This window comes from Stegodyphus dumicola, chromosome 7, assembly GCF_044657685.1.
Source record: "Stegodyphus dumicola isolate Sdum_Otavi_A_Nest chromosome 7, ASM4465768v1".
Lineage (NCBI taxonomy): Eukaryota > Metazoa > Arthropoda > Arachnida > Araneae > Eresidae > Stegodyphus > Stegodyphus dumicola.
In genome coordinates, this window is record NC_140774.1 from 15,707,800 (window position 1) to 15,727,828 (window position 20,029).

At 33.8% G+C, this 20,029-nt stretch overlaps 1 protein-coding gene across 3 annotated transcripts in view; it reads right to left on the reverse strand.

Annotated features, from left to right (window-relative positions):
- Positions 1–257: 257 nt before the first annotated feature.
- The window catches only part of LOC118184145 (protocadherin Fat 4-like), a 517,728-nt gene continuing 497,956 nt past the window's right edge, over positions 258–20,029 (reverse strand). For 2 of the 3 annotated variants that reach the window (XM_085819903.1, XM_085819902.1), the window contains exons 64-66: positions 10,859–11,020; positions 8,027–8,209; positions 258–2,830 (exon numbers count right to left, since the gene is read on the reverse strand). In XM_085819903.1, the coding sequence (XP_085676029.1) occupies positions 2,752–2,830; positions 8,027–8,209; positions 10,859–11,020 (424 nt within the window). In that variant the 3' untranslated portion in view covers positions 258–2,751. Of the gene's footprint in view, positions 2,831–8,022; positions 8,210–10,858; positions 11,021–20,029 lie in introns of all 3 variants that reach the window. The other variant, XM_085819904.1, reaches the window with a different exon arrangement.

Sequence of the window (20,029 nt, forward strand, 5' to 3'; positions counted from 1 at the left end):
ATCATACAATAACAGGAGGATGTCTCAATACATCAAAAGCTATTCATTTTGGGGTAGCCCATTTATTACCTCCACGGCGAGGTAGAGAATATGAGTTTTACGTCCTCCATCGTTAGCGTCCAAGCATTATACGTTTACGTTTGTAAATACTCTTAGCTTAGATTATAACCAGAATGTTTCTGAAATTCATTCAGTGTATGTATTAGTTCAAGTAGTTCAAGTGATATTAAAATGTATTCAATACAAAACTAACCTGATGTTTTTATATATAAATCTTTATTACAATTAGTATAAGTCTAAGAATTATATTTACAAGAAACAACATTGGACATACAGTGCAATCCGTGTGCAGTGTTTAAATATATATTGTACAGATTTGCAAATGTAATACAAAATGCAGAAATTCACTACATTTCAGTTCTCCCGTACAAAAATCTGTACGTTCTGTACACGTTTTAAGTCTTCTTTACTTACAAAACTTCAGACTCTGACTACAAATAAGTTCTCATAAAACTCTTCAGACACATTTTACCCGAGTTAGTTTGCAAAAGCATTAGAAAAAGAATCAATGATATTGTGTAATAAACATATTCGGTAATAAATTAAAATTAAAAAATAGCCTTGTAAATAAAGCGAATAAAACAATACAAAATAAAATCTGTAATATTAAGTATTGGCCGTTTTAAGTACTCCTGATAAATATTAATGAAGGTGAATTTCATGAAGGGTTAATTATCGGGAATGCTAAAAAAATGGCAGCATATGACAAAATGAATGGGAACAGATACGTTAAATACGCATTTTCGGCTCATATTTGGAGTAATTGTAACACGGTCTTACACGTTGCTTCAGAGTTAATAGTTTTTAATACCTGATTCCTAATCTTTTATGTACACTTTACACTAAAAAAAATTGGAACAGTTCTATATCTCGCGTCCTACTGAGTCGATTGACGAAATTTACTTGCGTTTTTCATGTCTCGATAGCGCGACTTAAGATATATATTAGATTTATATAAAGTATTGTTCCAACATAGAAATTCTGACATTAAATCGGACGTTTACAAAAACCGAAATACCATTTTTTTTTCATATTTCGATTCTATGACTCAAGTTATGCCAAAGTGCCAAGTTTTGTAAAAATCGCGCGAGAAGATTTAAAAAAATTATTTCTCAGAATTTTAGCTCCTCAGTGTTAATTGATTTTAAAACGTATTTGTTAATATCTTTTTTTCTTTTATTAAACTTACTTGATACCTTCTTTCACAATTCGAAATTTAAGTTCAATCTAAATAAAATTCGCAGATATTTTCCGATTTGTTTTTTGAATTTGCATTTTTGGTAATTTTTGTAAATTTTTAGAAAACAATTTATTATAATAATCTATAAAAGTTTTACCAGCACCTTAAAGTAAATAGATTTCTATTCGTACCTGCAAAACATTAGAGTTTTTTATTCACAATTTCCGAAGATATACGTGAATCTATCTATAGGAGCATTTAAAAACTTGGCATATTTGTTGTGAGCGAAAATAACGTTAAATTTGGTTAACACTTTGTTAAAATTCTTTAGAAAAAATGAAGGAAGCACCTTTTCTCTGCTCCTGCGCGACGAAAGGGAAAGTAAAATAGGTTACCATAAATTAAAATTTCGCGAAGTGAATTACTCTTGGCGCAAACTGAAAAAAGTGCACCAGTCTTTTAATTAAAGCACCAGTCTTTTATTAGTTTTTAAGCCTCTGATATACAATTACACAGCGGATAATATAAGGAATAATTTTTATATGGTCATACATCATTCCTTATTTCTCATTCCCTGTTGAAGCTTTAATTAAAGCTAACTGTCTAAAAATATAATAATAAAGTAATATTTAAATATAAGTTAATTGTTACATCCGTATCTAAATTCTCAATATTTTCAATACGTATCTAATTTCTCAATATTTAGTGAGTAAATAGCTATAAAAATTTTTAATTTAATATAATTCACATAATTCGATCGTAATGTTCACATGGAAATCAATGCACATTCTTTTAAGTTTTGAGGAAAAATATTGTTATATATTCCGTGATAATAGTAATGAATAGTTAAATGATTGACTACAAACTTCTTTTTAAAAATAAAACCCTTTGCAGTGTAATTCTGAAAGCAATTTATAATAAACCTGAAAAATTGTAAATACAGTAACTTTACAAAGCATGTTTTTCGAAATGTTACTATTAGTCTTTTCATATAAATAACTAAGCATTTGTCTCGATAACATTTCAGATCAATTGTAAAGAGAAATAAAATGGAATGTTACGTAAAACTCTTCTTCTTTTAGAACGTGACTCATTTCTTTTCGAATTCTTCGATTTGAAATCAAATGTTCAATCCAACAAAGCTTGCCACTTGATTAAAAGAAATCATTTCGCAGAATTGTTATTAAATGAAATATTTCAATGTCATGGAATATGTTAAAAAGCAAATCTAGAATCCAGAAGTGCATTTCCTTGTATACATTGCATGAGGCATAAGTAGTTAGCCAACGCCACACACTATAGAATCACTTAAAATTCGAAATTTAAAGTTCATTCGAGAAATTCGGCACTTTATTTCCAATCTGAGAGAAAGAAGATCGTTAATGACATTTACGTTACTTTTTCCTGATCTAACAGAAAGTTCGTAGCCGGAAAACACATCTATCCTCAGACGGTACATCTTATAACAGAGTTCATTCTCACTTCGACATTTTCAACAACATGGCAAAATTTTATAATTCAGTGACTGGATTGTTGTTTCTTCTAGAAGACCAGCTAGTAAATCCAGATCCTCTAGAAAACCCGGATACCCTGTTAAGTAAAAAACATCATTAGAAGGTTATGATTACAAAGATAATTCCAAATAGCTTCAATATACAAAATAAAAAGGCAAACAATATTTTCTTAGTTATGACTGGAATACAGCAAATGTAAATATAGGCATTCCCAAATTTTACGTAATCTATAGCAAGGATTGTTGTTTTTACTTCTTAATTTTAAAATTCTTCGCAACTATTTTTAATACTTTGTACGTCGCCCAGACGGTATAGTGGTTAGGGAAGCCCACTACAGTGTACCGGAAGGCCCGGGTTCGAATCCCGGAGAAGACATGTTTTTAGACATGATGTTTGTAAGACATGATGTTTGTAAATGCGCAGTGTTTGAAAATGTGTATTTGAAATATCGGAGCGGCGTGGCGGCACCTTAAATATGCGGCGAGCCGAAAGTACTGTCGTATGGCCTGGTGGAAGGAGAGAGGGGTGCAAGACCCCTAGATCCCTCCCGCGGTGCTCTCCCTTAAAATTTGGTGTGGAAAATAGAAGTTCAGCATCTGTTTAGAGTAAACTCCAACCATTGTTCCACGTAATAGGAACAAGAGAATAACAAGAATACTTTGTACGATGATTTTATGTTAATTAACCCGTTATTTAAGATTTGAACCTTTATATTAATTTCTTCTTTCCGCAGTTCTCATTAGATTCTCTATTTGTTGTGGTACTTAACTCGAGAATCTGACTGCAGTTTCGTCAAACGTGTGTCGTTCCAAAGCCATTTATGGTTTTTCAATGCGCTGAATAATTTGCGAAGGAAAAAAGTGGGTGTTCTCATTCGAAGATTTCGAAATGTTTTCATCACTGTAACCGTAACCGCGAGAGCTCTGTTATTTTAAATTATTATAACATTAAGCACATACCTTGAAATAACAATACCTGAAATTTTATTTCGATTCATTGAACGGATAAGCGGTTAGGGGTTCATATATTGGGGAAGTATTTTTAATGACAACCTTGCACATAGTTTTACTTAAAATAGCCAAATGCCGAACAATATCAGAAGTTACTTACCGATTTATAAACATTAATAATGTGTTTAATTCGCAAGGTGGCTATTAGATTTACTTTTAGACTTGACTCTTCAGTATCAAAAATTCATTATCATAAAGAAAATAGTGAACATTCATTTTGTTAATCGAAAGAAGATGACTCAGATTTCCAAAAAACATACTCGTCTAATTCAAATTTCTGTTTGATTTTGCTCTACTCAAGATACTGTAGGGATTTCTTAGGCTGATGTAAGAAAGATATATAAAACGCGTTTACTACAAAGGTGAATTGTGAATTCAATTTCAGGTTTGTTGTTTTCGCTGTTAAATATGTTGCGTGTTTAACAGCCAAAACATCAAATTTGAAATTGAATTCACACAACAGTATCTGGGGCACAGAACCATTTCCGAGTGATGATATTTTAATAATGTCCTGAGTGAACTAACTACTCAGGACATAATCTTACCATACATCAAAAAGCATATATATTCTCTTTTCGAAATATCAAGTACTGATAATTTTAAATATTTCTGATTATGGTAACAAATAAAGTGTATTAATGAAGAAATTTCATCGATAAACCTGAACATGAAATATTTTTTGACAGAATGTTACGCTATAAGAATGCTGAAACTCAATTTATATATTCTCTTAAATTAACTACATTACAATAATAGTAAAATGCATTATTGCGTGCGTAATAGCTTGAATGCACAAGTCCGATAATAGGTTAATAAAATGTATTCTTTATCAAAAGAAATATTTGAGAACTTTGGAATTTTTCATAGAAATATTCGTACAAATGTTCACAGTATCACACAGTAGAATCAGTAATTACACTTCAAACTACTAAGAACGTTAAACACAACGCAATGCAAAGAGCATCTAAGGGCAAAGCTAACTCGGATTTATCTCAGTTCACGCGGAGCTACAAGTTGCAACAACAATGCTCTCTCTCCGTGCTAAAAACTCCGTATTGTTTTCAACCGGTCGCCGAGGTATTTCTAGTACTTTCTGCTTCCCGAAATTACTGGAAAGCAATATGAGGGCGGAATTACGGTAACAGCTAACATAGTGGTCAGTTACGAGCATTTATTCAATTTTAATACACATTTAGGTGATACAGGAATCGAATCCAAATGTCGCCAAATTTGGCGACAAAATAAATCGTACAAAAGAAATATAATTTTGTATATAACTCTACGAAAATTACCTATCTAAGTACAAAATTCATATATGGCAGTATTAATGGAAATATTGTTTTAATTATAATAATAAATTATGAAGGAACAGAGCTTAATAAAACCAGGTCAAAGCCCTGAGTGCTGCTGCACACATTCAGCGACTCTTCAACGCTCATATTTATTACTTTTATACAGGAATAAAGAAGATTATGTGGTAATTCTCGGATACCCTACAGCCTAGAGATACAGGCATGTGCAACGTGGGCATAGGCAGCAATCAAGCCCTGCAAGATGTTTCTCAAATATAGATTTAAGTCTTATTAAAATGATCCTTTCTGGAGTCTTTCACATTAAATAATCTATCTTAACCCTCTGAGCGTTGAAATTTCAAAGTTCCTCAAATTGTCATGAATAAGTGATATTTTCTTGATTTTAATGAAAAAATGACTCTCATTTTATACTTTGATTCCTTTTCTTCCAATACACATCCAAGCTGAAATCAGATACATTAAAAACTAGCAGAAATTTTCATGTATAATGAATGTGGAAGGCAACCTTCTGTACGGAATTTTCCGGCCTTAACGCTGAGATCACAGGTGTCTTTGTGAAAGGAATTTAATTTAAAAATTAAGTTACGATTTATTTTTCTTTACTCTCAAACCTGGTCAACAAATATTTTGTCCAGATTGAGTGCGGTTTATTCTCGTAACGTTCCGTGTATACTGATCTGAGATATTCCGTTGTAACTTCAAATGATAGAAAACGTGTAACTTAGAGCATTCCTCGGGAATAGCCAGTACCTATTGGTTATTTACCTACTTCATCAACAAGAAAGTTGTCCAAGGTTCATGCTCGGTATCAGTTTGGATAACCACCAAGGAGATGGATGCGTTTGGAATGCAAAATTATATTTCTTTTATATGACTTATTTTGTCGCCAAATTTGGCGACATTTAGGTACGATCCATTCTTTCCTTACCACGAAACCTCTCGAGAAAATTCGCGGCTTTCCAGTATTTAAGTGCGCCCATACTGCACAAACACTATGTACTTACAAACTTTTAAGCATTCTCCAGGATTTGAACCCGGCCCCAACGATATGCTAGCCAGCAGTGCTAACCATTATACTTATCTTATCGTTCACTCTTTTTGCGTAAGGGGTCACCTGATTATGTTTATCAAAAAAAATTATAAATTAAAATTATTCTTAAGCTGATCTGTGTGTTAAAATGCAGAATTCAAAATTAATGTCTACAAACTTCACAAGTTTAATTTCCTATTTATTCAGAGTTTTTCTGTTTCCTACAAATTCGGTGTATTGAAGTTCCAGTGTCAAAATTTTCTAAGTATGTGTGTGGTTGTATTGAAGTTAAAACCACGAGTGTAAGCATAGCTACTGTACGAACAATAAATATTGGTTTCATAAACAAACTTTTGATTTTAGTTTCGCTTAAATTACATAAACATTTCTTTAATCAGGTAATCAAATTTCGTTCAAGTCACCCAGATTTGTAAAAATCTAATCCTTTAAATAACAGCATCCATTTTTTTCTCCCCGAAGATTTTGAGAGCCTTTTTTATCTCTGTAGTTTTTTACTTTTCCTTCTGTCTAATAGATGATGTTGTACGTTTCATTATTTTCACCTCATTTATTTATCTTGAGACTCTCTTCTAGCACAGAATACTTTTATTTCTTGAAGAGATAGCTCTTGCATGGCATCTTGAAACGAAAGAAGTTTTCACAATACACCTAATGTCGAACTGTGGCAGACTTTTGTTTCATATAGAGTTTTTTTTTTTTTTTTTTTTTTTTTTTTTTTCAAACATACTTAAAAGTATTTATATATTTCAAAATATTTTGTGTAGAAGTTTATTACCAGAAAATTATTTCCTTGTATATATTACAGTGTATTCTAAATATCCGGGGTAATTATTTTGTTTTCGAGAGCTTTTAAGTATTTGTCGAATTTCACTGCGCATTTTTCGAAGTGCTATTTTATCACTATATTCGGATCCCTTTTGGTCCAATAAATTTACAGCAGAAGTTACTGCTGCCTCGGGACTAATGTGTGAACACTACTTTTCTCTCTTGTATTTTCAGTATTAATGATTGCGTCTTCTGTTTTTGTGACATTTGAAATGATATCTGCATCACTCACGCATTGAAAGCTCAGTCGAATCACCCTCGCACCATTTCTAGATATTTTCCAGACAAATAATTTTGAAGAATTTCACACTGTCGTTTTTTTTTTTTTTTTTTTTTTTTTTTTTTTTTTTCCTTAATAAGTTCAGTTATTGCTTCACAATGAGATAAATATCCAATTTGTATATTAGAAGGAATCGTTCTCCATGATTGAAAGAGTGGTATTGTTTTTACTTCCGACTAAGCTTTTGCTACTACGTATATGGCATCCACTACAGTCAACTGTTTCCGGAATTTCATTAAATCATCATCTTCCACAGCAAGAATTATGAAAAGCCCCGAACGGCAAAGTCATTTCACTGGTGCTGTTTCACTTTGGCCCATCGACTGAATTAAACTAACAGCACATGGCTGTAAAATGTGGACATTACTAGACCGTCCGTTATTTTTTACAGACTCTCGCGCGTTGTGTTGAGCCAAGGCCATCTTGAGGGGATCATCAAAATGGCCCTGGTTGAGCGTGCATGTGTGAACACCACGCACTGATAGTCCTCAAACCAGATAATCCAGATAATAATCCGTCTACAGATAATCGAGAGTACACTTTATAATTATTATTACTCTGAAATTCTAAATTATATAATTATAAATAAATTTGATATTTTTATAATTCAAATCTGTATATAAAAATTAAATGTCTTCTGTCAGCAAGATAATTATTCAAAGGACCAATATAAGCTGCATTATTCTTCAACACATAAATAAGTTATCATAAGAAAAATTATATAACTAATATTCATTTCCAAACCTCAAGATGTAATTAGCAATGAAAGAAGAAAAGTCAGACCACTACCTACATGGAGTCCGCTCCATCCCTCATATCGTACCATTGACTATCGTTTTTGTTGTACTTCTCAAACTTTGGGCTGGCGTTAGATGCGTTCAGCGACGACGCGCCGTCTGGTGGAACCTGCTGCCTAGATCTCCTGTTGTTTCTTTTCATTGAGTGATTGTCGCCAAGACTGTCACTGTAATCGGGCCTAGATGAAAAATTTGATTTCAAAATTAAGTGATAATGGTTATGTAAATATCATGTTAACTTAAAATAACTCTAACATACATTTCAAGCAGAAATAATAATGATGAATTTATAAGTCCTACAAAGAAGAGATGATATATTATTTACATTAGCTCCATTTCCAAAATAATGGAGCCGCCCATCTGAACGACCAGGCGTTGTTTACGTCAGGTTTAGGGTGATAAAGGAAACAAAATACAAGGATATAGGAGAGAGAAAGGAAAAGAATCTTTAATTAATATTTCATCGTTCGACTGCATGGAAAGTAGACATGCCATTAAAGTCTACAGCAAGAGTTCCCAACGGTATCAGTACTTGGGGTCGATGAAATTTTGAAAAGTGTCAATACTGATCAAGGGGTCAATATTTCATCGTTTCACTGCACGGAGAGTTCGCGTGCAGCTAACATCCACGGCAATAAATTCTCAACGGAATCAGTACTTGAGTTCGATGAAATTTTCAAAAGGGGTCAATATTTCCTCTTTCGACTACACGAAGGGTAGATATGCCACTAACGTCTACAGCAGGAGTTCCAAACGGGGTCAATACTTGGGGCGATGAAGTCTAAAAGGAGACTAATGATGATCAAAAAGTCAACATTTTATCGTTCGACTGCACCGAGGCTAGATATGATACTTAGTCTATAGTAGAAGTTCCCAACGGGGTCAGTACGTAGGACAGATAGAATTTTGAAGGGGGTCAATCAATGCTGATCAAGGATCAATATTTCACCGTTCGACAGCGCGGAGAGTATACATGCCACTAACGTCTACAGCAGGAATTCTTGACAGAATCAGTAGACAAAGTTTTGAAAGGGGGTCAGTAATGATCAACATTTCATCGTTTTTCTGCACGGAGGTAGACAGACCGCTAATATCTACAGTAGATAACAGGTAATTGAAGACAGAGACATCAGTACTTTGCTGTCGTATTTGACAGACAGACAGGTGTAGTCTCGCACTCCCAGCTGTGCTAGAATCCATTTCATACTATGGTTTGGCAAGGAATGCAAAGGAGGAATAGTGGGGAGTTCTCAAAGGGATCAGTACTTGAGGGTCGATGAAATTTTAAAGGGGTTGAATGATGATCAAGGGTTTAATTGGGAGTTGATATCCAAATATGCACGGGTAATTGATCGGCATAATGAAGGTCCTATTGATTAGAAAACAATTACTAATATTGTAAAAATAAAGATTAATTATTTTTTTATATAAATCCATATCATGTAGTAAAGAAGAAATCATATAAAATAAATATCAGGGGTAAATTCTTAAAAATATATTCACAAAAATATTACAGTATTTTAAAAAAACAATAATACCTTTTTAAAATGTATAATTTTTATACAAAAAGTACAATATAGAAATGTTAAAATCAGAAACACTAGAAAATACTGCCCAAAAATACGAAGAACGTAAAGCTTCATAAGAAAATATACTGTTATACACAAGCCACTTGCAAAATTTAGAAGAAGATATTAATATGCTCTTCCAAGAAATTGAAAATATTAATGTATCAGCATGAAAATATGAATGTGTCAACATGTTGTGCCACTGAGTTTAGTTTTAGTTAACATTTTAGTGCAATTATTATTGTTATGTTTCAGTTATAAGTGCGCCGTTATTTGTATTGTGATCATGTTGTATGCAACAATTATTATACAGCAAAATGAAAGGGGGTTGACTAAGAAAACGATTCTTTTAAAAGATCTTTGCAAGAATAATGTTGGGATTTTATGGTCTGCAGCTACTACGAGGTCTATCCTAGAAGTGGCCAGGCACTTTTAATGTTTCTGTGCAATAGTATTTGAAAGAAAATTGGAGTGGACTGGCTTGCACATTTATAAATAATCATTCTGCCTCAGGACTGTTCCAGTTGAAGGTGGTACACCGTTGAGTAAGGTCCAGTACTGTCCTATTTCTGTCTTATGCACAGTGACTGTAAGTAGATTTCTGAATCTCACACTAAGCAGTACTACAGTTATATTTGAATTTCACTCATTTCAACACCCTTGAGTGTATCTTTTTTAATTATTGAAATAGTTTCTTCCAATAATGCCCAAGTTAAAATAAAATGCAGATTTGCTGACCTACTTGTTGTAGACGAGAACAGGACTCAGTCCAGGTGCTAATTCAACAGCACATTATCTCACACTGAGTAGCCGTGGGTCAGAATAGTTGTTCGCAGAAAGTAGATTCCAAGTTTCTACCAAATTATATTAAAGTTTCAGACCTGTTTCCGTTACATTCTGAGTAGCTTGATACCTTTTAAAGAAACTTCCTGCATTTTCCTATTTGCGGTGGTTGATCTGAAAGCCTTGAAATAGGGCAGTATGCTGGACTGGCTAAACTCATGCATGCTTGAATCGGTTGCTCGCAGAAACTTCTTATTATTTCGGAAATTTGTTCTACATTTATGTGCTTTTTTTTCAAACTCACCATAATTTTTTAGACTAGTACATCATAGTAAAAGCTAATCTGATCTTTGAATTTTACAGTCAGTGGCTAAAAGTCCTAACGTAACTGTTATGCAGAAACGAAATGGCTCTCTTACAGTAACTCGTAGTAATATTTTAGAGAAAAGTTTAACAGAGTACAAAAAATTTACTTACACGGAAAGATCACCATTTGCGTAAGCTGCTTTGATGTTATCCACTGTACCATTTGGTGTACTTCTGCTACCATAAGGATTACCTAAGCTTTTACCCATCAAGGGATTCTTGATGTTATATAATCTTTGCTGTTCCCAAGAGGTATGCCTACGGCGAACTTTCCTGAAATTGAAAAATCTTTGTTTGATTCGATGTATGTCCGAATGAAATGTACTTTTCAAGTATACTATGTTAAATAAATCTATGAAGTCAGACACATGAAAATAAAAAAAAACGCACATCGAGGTAAACAGCTCCCATTTCACAATGATGAAGGAAAAAGTACATAGCCAAGAGCAATCACTAGATTTTAAAGTATTCTTTGTGCAATCATTTCGAAATCTGGATCGCAGAGAAATGGAAACTGAAATATTCTTTGCTGCTTAAATTCATTATTCTGGAAAAGGACAAAGTTTTAAAATGCAGATTTTTTAGCATTTCTAATTTATCCCAAGTAATATTTTTTTCGAATTATTAATTTAAATAAAGTATATATAATATATTCAAATATTTTCAAATTATAATTTAATATACTATTATTTTTATTAAATCGATTTCGATTATGGAAAAAGTATTTTTTAGATTATTTTAGTGCTTTATATAATTTATTTTTCTCGAATCAAAATTTTTGAATTTTTTCAATACGTGGCATTTACAATTAAGAGGTATGTTTTAGAATCGAGGAAATATAATAAAACATTATAAGAATTTTATTACCTTGATAATACCTCTTCAATTGAACCAACATTCTACAACGCTTGCAGTTGATATTATTAAAACTTCTAACTGGGACATTCTTTTATGGACATAGTGTATTACCATTTCCGTTATTCATAACAGAATTGCCTTTTAGAGGCAAAATTAATAATTATTTTACAGAAAGAAAAAAATGTCAATGATATGAATGCAGCGATTAAGCTTTGGACGAAAGTAAAAGCTGCGACTACGAACATTATTCCAAACGTCCGTGCACGAATATTGACTCACTTGATTCCATTATTAAAAGTCTTTAAGAAAGCCCTTTAATGTTTTAATTAACGATTTGCAGTGTCAAAAATATAAAGAGTAAAAAAGAAGAAGATTTATTTATTTTTCTCAAAGTTACATTTTTTTCTCTCACGAAAAATGTGCTCAGATTTATCCCCCCTTTTTTGTTTCTTTGTTTGTTTTAATGTTTTTTTAAAGATCAAGATTGAATAAAATTTTTATTCATATTTAAAAAGATAATTAGTTTTAGTGCGTCTGCTCCAGTTTCAGAAGCGTTCACGTCCAAAATAAGTTACCCTACTATATCACAGGCACTTAATATTTAAATCAAATTTCAACAAGATAAATGCGAGTATTATGTGCATTATTATGTAATTCACATGTTAATTTGTTTTATCCCTAAAACCAGATTTTACTGATTGTTACAATTCATTATTAATTACGAAAACCTGGTTAACTTTATTTTAATTTTTCTTCGCTTATCTAATAAATTATCTGACATTGTTAATAAAAAGCAGAAAGTGTTGCGAAATTACTTTTACTCCCTGCTTTAAGGATAAAATCACAATGAGAATGTAAAACTAATTTCTGGTAATTTTAATTTTTGTTTACTTATTTACCTTGCAAATCAGTAAAGTTAAAAATTTGTTTCAAATTTCTTTTTTATTATTTTATATTTTACTAACCAAGCATTTAACAACAATTTGTTCATTATGCCGGAAAAATGGTTTCTACCAACGAATGCTCTTACTAAAATCTGCCACGGTTAGCTTATCGTTAGCTTTTTATTTATTGCTTTTATTAGCATAACTCTGTACCAGAAATAGCCAAACGGTCCTTAATATATCTACTTATGATAAATAATTTGTACTGAGTCCACAAATGTCCTTACTCGGCTTTTATTTTCGCAAAAGTTGGTCGCAGTTGTACAGTTCTAATTAGAGAAGTATTTAATTGACGAAAATATTCATGTTTTGGCAATGTCAAGTTTAGAAAATAATAATTTCGGACAAATACCGAAATCTTACTTTTAATGCGATTTTCCAGCTCTTATATTTAGGAAAGATTTAGATACTCGTTAGGAAAAAAAAAAAAAAAAAGAAGTTTGACTCCCGACGACAGAAATTGAGCGGGATATCTAATTTTTAAAATTTTCAATCTTTGATATCATGTTTAACTTATTTTGAGGGATTGGTTAATTAAGTTAGAATAATTCGATGAAATAAGTAATTAAATGAAATACTGCAATATATGCATATACACTGCTCAAAACAATTAAAGGATATTGCGGTTTTAGGTGGATCTTGTGGCTGGGAAACTTTTTAGCTGATTGATACGTGGTCGACAGACGTAGTAGGTTATAAAAGAATAAATTACACATGTTTGGCAGAAAAAAAAATGCATTTTGTGTACAAAAGGAAACAAGCACAATTTGTGCATAATGAGAAAAAAATAATAAGAAAAGGTGTTTTCAACTTTTCTTTTAAACTTGAATCAAAGGAAATCATTTTCAGTAGGGGGTATGGTTTCCACGGACGACCAGCAACGTTGAACACCTTTGAGGCATGGAAACAATGAGGCTATTAATCACGAGTTGGGGTATTCTGTCCCACTCTTTCAGAAGAGCTCTTTCCAGTTCTTAGAGAGTTTGTGGGGGTAATTGGCGGCCAGCAACTCGTCTTCCTAGAGCGTCCCAAACGTGCTCTATTGGATTCATGTCTGGAGAACACGCTGGTCATTCCATTCATACGATTCCTTCCTCGAAAAGGAAATCCTCCACCAGGTTAGCACAATGTGACCTGCAGTTATCGTCCATTAAAATGAAGTCATCTCCGATTGCTGCAGCGTAAGGGACTACAATAGGTCTGAGGATATCATCCCTATATCGGCGACCAGTCAGAGGTCCATCTCGAATGATGTAGAGGTCTGGGCGCCCGTCAATGGAGATGCCACCATACACCAACACTCCCCCACCGCCAAATCTGACACTTTCGTGCACGAAGGCAGGATTATTCCTACTGCCACGGTCCCTCCAGATGAAAATACGCCTATTATCCCGACGAACAGAAAAACGGGACTCGTCAGAAAAAAGAACATTGCTCCATTCATTTCTCCTCCAGTTCACATGCTCTGTTGCCCACTCCCTGCGGTCGCGAAGATGCCTTGATATTAGTCTAACACATATCATCGGTCGGCGAGCATACAAACCTACACCACGGACTCGGTTTCGGACAGTCTGAGTTGAAACAGTGCTGCCAGTAGCCGAGCGGAGGTGTTGTTGGAGAAGAGTAGCATTCATATTTCGATGTCTCCGAGTCGTTAACACTAAATAACGATCTTCATTGGGCGTTGTTGCCCGTCTACGACCTTGCCCTGGTGTTCGGTCTACACTTCCAGTTTCCAAAAAACGGTTCCAGATCCTGGAAATCATACTTTGTGACACTCCAATGGCTTGCACTACTTCGGCTTGAGTTTGGTCCCCTTCTAAACTACCAACAACTCTCCAAGCTTCTGAATCGGTTAAATGACTTCGCTGAGACATCGTACTCATCGAAACAAAGCAGTCACTGAATGCCGATCATCCTTGTCTTCATTGTCTTTTGCTGAGTCAAATTTCATTCGCTGCGGCTGAAGCGACGTTTTTGACGTCGAACTCAAAATTAGCATACTCCACAGTTTGAAAATCAGAAAAATTTGCATTTGTGATTCTCTTCTTCAATTTTCCGCAAAACAAATTTCGCTTATATCTTTATTTTATATAAAACTTACAATATCCTTTAATTGTTTTGAGCAGTGTACTTAGACTGTACGTCATGTGTTGCCCACATCAGGATTTTAAATTCAAAAATTCCCGTGCATAGTATTTTGCATCATTTAAAACATTTTTGTAATTGAAAGTCTATGTTTACGACCAACGGTTGAGAAAATAAAGACTGGGAAAGACTTTTGTGAGAGCAGTATATTATAAGACGGCATTAGTTTTGTAAAAGAGGAAATAGTGTTTATTTCAATAGCAGATAAGAGTAATTTAAATATATCTCTGACCCACTAAATTAATTATTGCAAACAGAAAACACAAAAAACCCTCAGATAACGGGAAGAAATCTAATAGTTAAAATATTAACGAATAGAATAACCTATATCTCTAAATCTCCCTCCCGACAAAAAATATATCGAAATCTTGCATCATAGCAAGAGCAGCACCATTCATAAAAGATATTCTCATCACTGGGGCCTAGAATTTGATCCCAATATATGCATGAAAACATCCCACGACGTCAACAAAAATGCAGTTACGGTTACAGCAGCAGTCATGAATAAATAAATTCTAAAGAAGCGTATGTGTGCGTTTTCAGAATAAAATCATTCTAATGTGACAGTTTCACCTTCGAAATATTCTTTGTCAAAGACAAAGAGATGTTTAAAAAAAACTATATTACGCTGAAATAAGCAAAGCTATTCAGGTCAAGGTATTTTGCAGCAAATAAAAGAAATTTTTTCTGTAAAATTTTAAAGAAGTATTTTGGAAATAATAGTTTCACAAGAAAACACTTTGTTTATTGTTCTACTTGCTAAATTTAAGCATATTGATTGTAGAAACAAAATGCATGCCCTCTCCACTAAAATAATAAGAAATTAGAAAAGCAAACAAGATAAATCTAATATTAGTTCGCGTTTATTATTAGGTAATAGAATATATAATGATTTTTACGTTGATAAAAGAAGTTATTTACGATTAAACAAATATGCACGTTAAATCAGCCCCACAGGTCGGGGATTCGATCCCAAGGATGAGTAAGGTTAACTAGAAAAGTCATATAGTCACCTATATGGTGATCAAGGCTCTTCCCAAGGACAGGCGCAATCTTGCTTTCTTTGCCACGATGAATTGCTTGGGCTTGTGCTGATGTTACTGTCAGACAAGGGAGTTCGAAATCTCGGAGAAGGCATGGATGTTTATAAATGCGTGGTGTCGGCGAGGCATGATGGCGCTCTAAATATGCGGCGAGCTGAAAGTCCTCTCGTGTGGTTTGGTGGAAGAAGAGAGGGATGTGAGAACCTTGTTCCAATCCCACCCCGGGCTCCTCCAAAACTGGGGGCAGAATTGAGCTAAATCGCACTGTCACGTGTAAGGTGCTCAAGGCTGTTGCCAACGACAGGCGTAATCTTGCGTTCCTTTCCACGAGGTATTTCGTGGGCTTGGGCTGATGTCACTCTCAGACAAGTGAGCATAAGTAACAACAACAAAAAAAATAAGGGAATATCTTGCATAAACTGTTATCACAAGCCCAAAAAAAGAGCTATGAAGACAGCCGTTACCAGTTAAATTTCAGCATCACTTTTGTAACATTTTTAGACTGCAAATTAAATTTGCAACTTTTAGGTTTCTGTCGATTAAACCGCAAATAGGAAGGACATTGTATAGAGATATTAGATTCATCGATGCCAAGACACAAGGAATCAGCTAAGCCCTCCAGATGCCGCGAATCTTCCAGCACTCTAGTTCGTTACTTTAAAATAGGCCCATCAAGGCCATTGCTAGCTCCCCTATTTGCGATCATAACTCATGTCATCATCACTGCACAGCATTTACTCTGTCTGCCGCATTTGAGGTTGTAATTCAAATTTGCCTTCATTCACGTGCTTTTCATGAATCGAAACACGCTAAACGGAAATTAAGAGTTGAAAAATATTAAGTGATTCGACACTTTTTCCGCAGTGGTTGTTCCCATGGTTCCGAGTTAAATCAAATCGCGTAAAATAAAACTGAAGTTCCTACTCTAATGTAACAGACTATAGCTTGCCATACTACGACAGACAAGTACATCACATAAAGGGAAATGCAATAACAATTTATAACTCACACTATCAAGAAGCATTAAGAAGTCAGGTACGTCTAAATCAAGAGCTAACAACGGTATAGGTATTAAGCCCCCTGGAGGTGGATGAAATCTTAAAAGGGGTCAGTGATGATCAAGGGATCATCATTGATCATCATTAACTGTGGGTCATTTAAAAATCACAGAATCAGATGAGTACAGAAAGAGAAAACATTTAACTCTTAATTCCGTGAATTCATCCGAGTCGAAATAACATAAACGTTCAGCTTTTCTCGAAACCCTAGAATAACATTCTTGTGCACACCGGCATTAAATACAACGCACCCTCTTCGCAGAATTATTTATTCCCTTTAGCATTTCCATCACACACGTATATTTCCCCTTATCGCTTTGTCAATTCAGTATACCATTGTTCAAAAGCCTGGGACATCGAACATGTATCCCTCAGGTTTCTTCGTAAAGAAAAGGTGTGCGTTATACGAAATAATAAACATATATATATATATATATATACTATATATAGTATATATATAGTATATATATGTGTGTGCGTGTGATATTTTAGCAGTCGTGGTCATGAAATGACGAAGCTTCGCATCAAAGTCCGGGCATTGCTGTGACTGAGTATTAAGGCAGCAGAATGATGACGCAGAAGGATTTTGCTTTTAATGGTACATCTTTATTCAATTCCAATGGCAGATAATCTTTCTTTTAGATGAAATTCTCCTAATTACACATCAAATAGTGTTTCAAACTAAATATGATGAAATCTAGGCTTTTGATGTCGTCACTATTCAAACAAAGCAAAGAAAGGAGAGAAGCGCAGCAGCATAGATATTACTAGCAGAGGGAGAGAGGAGCTTCTGTGCGCAAAATGGCGCGCATTCGTTTTTTATAGTAGCGGTTACGTAATAGGCGCGAATGTTCTGGAAAGTACTAGTCTAGGGGGAAGATCCTGAATTGCAGAAAGTTAATTAAAGATTGCTGGTTCGCAAAGGGCAAGCCGTCCTATTTTTTATATTTTACATACATGTGTGTGTGTGAAATATAAAATATTTATCTTTCAAATATTAAAATTTTATTTAAATAACCAATTAATTAACCAATTAATAATATTTGAAAATTAAATATTAATAATAGCCCTTTAACACCCGTTTTCATTCTAAAAATAACAAAGCAATAATTTTTCTAAAAAACTACCTGCAATTTTGAAAAAGAACCATCAGCTAATCTTTTTTAAGCGCTTATCGATGAAATTTTAACCCAACATCTGGATATTAATCTGTCATGTGATCTGATATAAAAGGTAATTGCTGTGCAATTTCCCTCTCTTCTTTTCAGCTCTTCTTTTCCGCTGCTTCGTCTTGCCACTCGCCATGCAGAGTTTATTTTTTTAATTATCTTCCATTGTTTAAGAAGATGTAAGCTGTACAAAATTGTAGGGTGCCACTCATAAATGATGCCTCTGAATCTGTGTATCTATACATCAAAAACAAAAAAATGTAGTTTGAAATTACAAGTGCGAATTGGACTCCGAATATACGGTAACTTTTCCGGAATATATGGCGATTTTGTCGTACGCGCAGTGTGTTACTAACGTAACCCACGCATTTGGCAAGGGTGTACCGTATAACGTAAAAAATCATGTTTCTGACCGAGTATTCTAGTGAATGTGCATTTAAAACACCTCTTTTAACCGGCATAGTCGAAAAGTCTTCAGTTATAAATGAAATGCCTATATATCAATATTCAACTTTAGTACTCAAAGTATACGTTTGAAAACAAAAGGTGACTGTACCACTTTCTGAAGCTTTTAGATGTATTGTTGCAAAACTAAAGCCTTGCGGAATGGTGAGATTTCTGTTGACTTCATTCATAAATAAAGCAGCTGAATAGTGTCACTCACAAAGCCGCCAAGAAAGAGTCCCATGGCTAAATCCCTGAGGGTTTTCTTTATTCTATCCCAAATGGCAAATGCACCTACTTTGAAATCCCAAGAAAAATTTTAACTGGTCTTTCAAGCCCTGCGAAAAGCTCAAGCAGTGCCCATCGTCCGTCCCTTCCCCGAACCAAGTCACATAGATGTGCTTTCATTCATAATGATAAAAAAGAATTGAGAGAACATATCTTTTTCAAACAAATAGTGAAAATATAGCTTCTTATAAATTTTTCACTTCTTTTTACTTAGATTGATTTTGAAAGATATAAAAGTCCTTTCATGTGGGAATATTAGTTCCTGTATTTTCAGTGGATATTTTTTCGATGAATTCGCCATCACAAATGACTTACTGCTCTTTGTAGCTGTGAAAGCCAGGACATAATATTTTCATTTATTGAACATATTTCTTTGCAGTAGGATTCTTTCTTTTCAACGATTCCAGCATTTCATATTTCCTCTTTCCATTATTATTTAGCAAAGCGTACTTTTTTATTTAATGACTCGCACGATTCATTGCTGTTTTCCGTTGTAAATTATCTGCGCTTTGTAAAAGTGCTTTGCTAGGTGCACACTTCATTATTTAATTTCTATAAAAATAATACAGAAGAGTAATATTTTGTGGCAACAATTCGGAATGTGATGCGCGGTTTATAATTAAATCAGCGCGAAAACCTCTTTCGAAACTAATATCCCTTTTTAGACTAAAAAATAGTTATTATTTTATAATAAGCTTTGAAGTAGATTGATAATTTTAGACTTGGTTAATGAAAATGTTATGATACTAAACATTATAAACATTAACATTTATAAACTTCCGTTTAAACTAACGCACTAGCTGTGCGATTTCGTTAAATCGACAGGTCATTGTAGAAACTAGTGTAACTGTAAATTTACAATCATTTATGGATTACTGTAGCATGGATCTCTTCTAAAAGTAGAACTTTTTAAAAAGAAAAAGCTCTCCCAAGAACATCGAGAAATTGCTTTCCACTATATCCAAAATATAAGATTGAGAAGAAAAAATCCCAGAAAAACTAGATTTTTAACGTCATACAGTCTTTCCGGAGATAAGGTTTTATTCCCATTTTTCTTCCGATTCTCGGGTTCACGAAAATGGAAACGTCGATTGGAAAAGAATTTTCGTACAGATTCTATTTCTACAGAGCGTCATCCTGTTTGGTAAACGCTAGTCGAAGCAACTGAAAGAAAAGTAACTAAAAAAATTCGTAATAGGTTTACCCTACTTCTTAAACCACGTTTTTACCACGCTTAGAGAAACTGTACTTCAATTCTAAAAATGAAATTTTACTTTCTATTTTATTTATCCGACGAGAATGCATTTTTTCAAGTATTTTGAAAGACAAA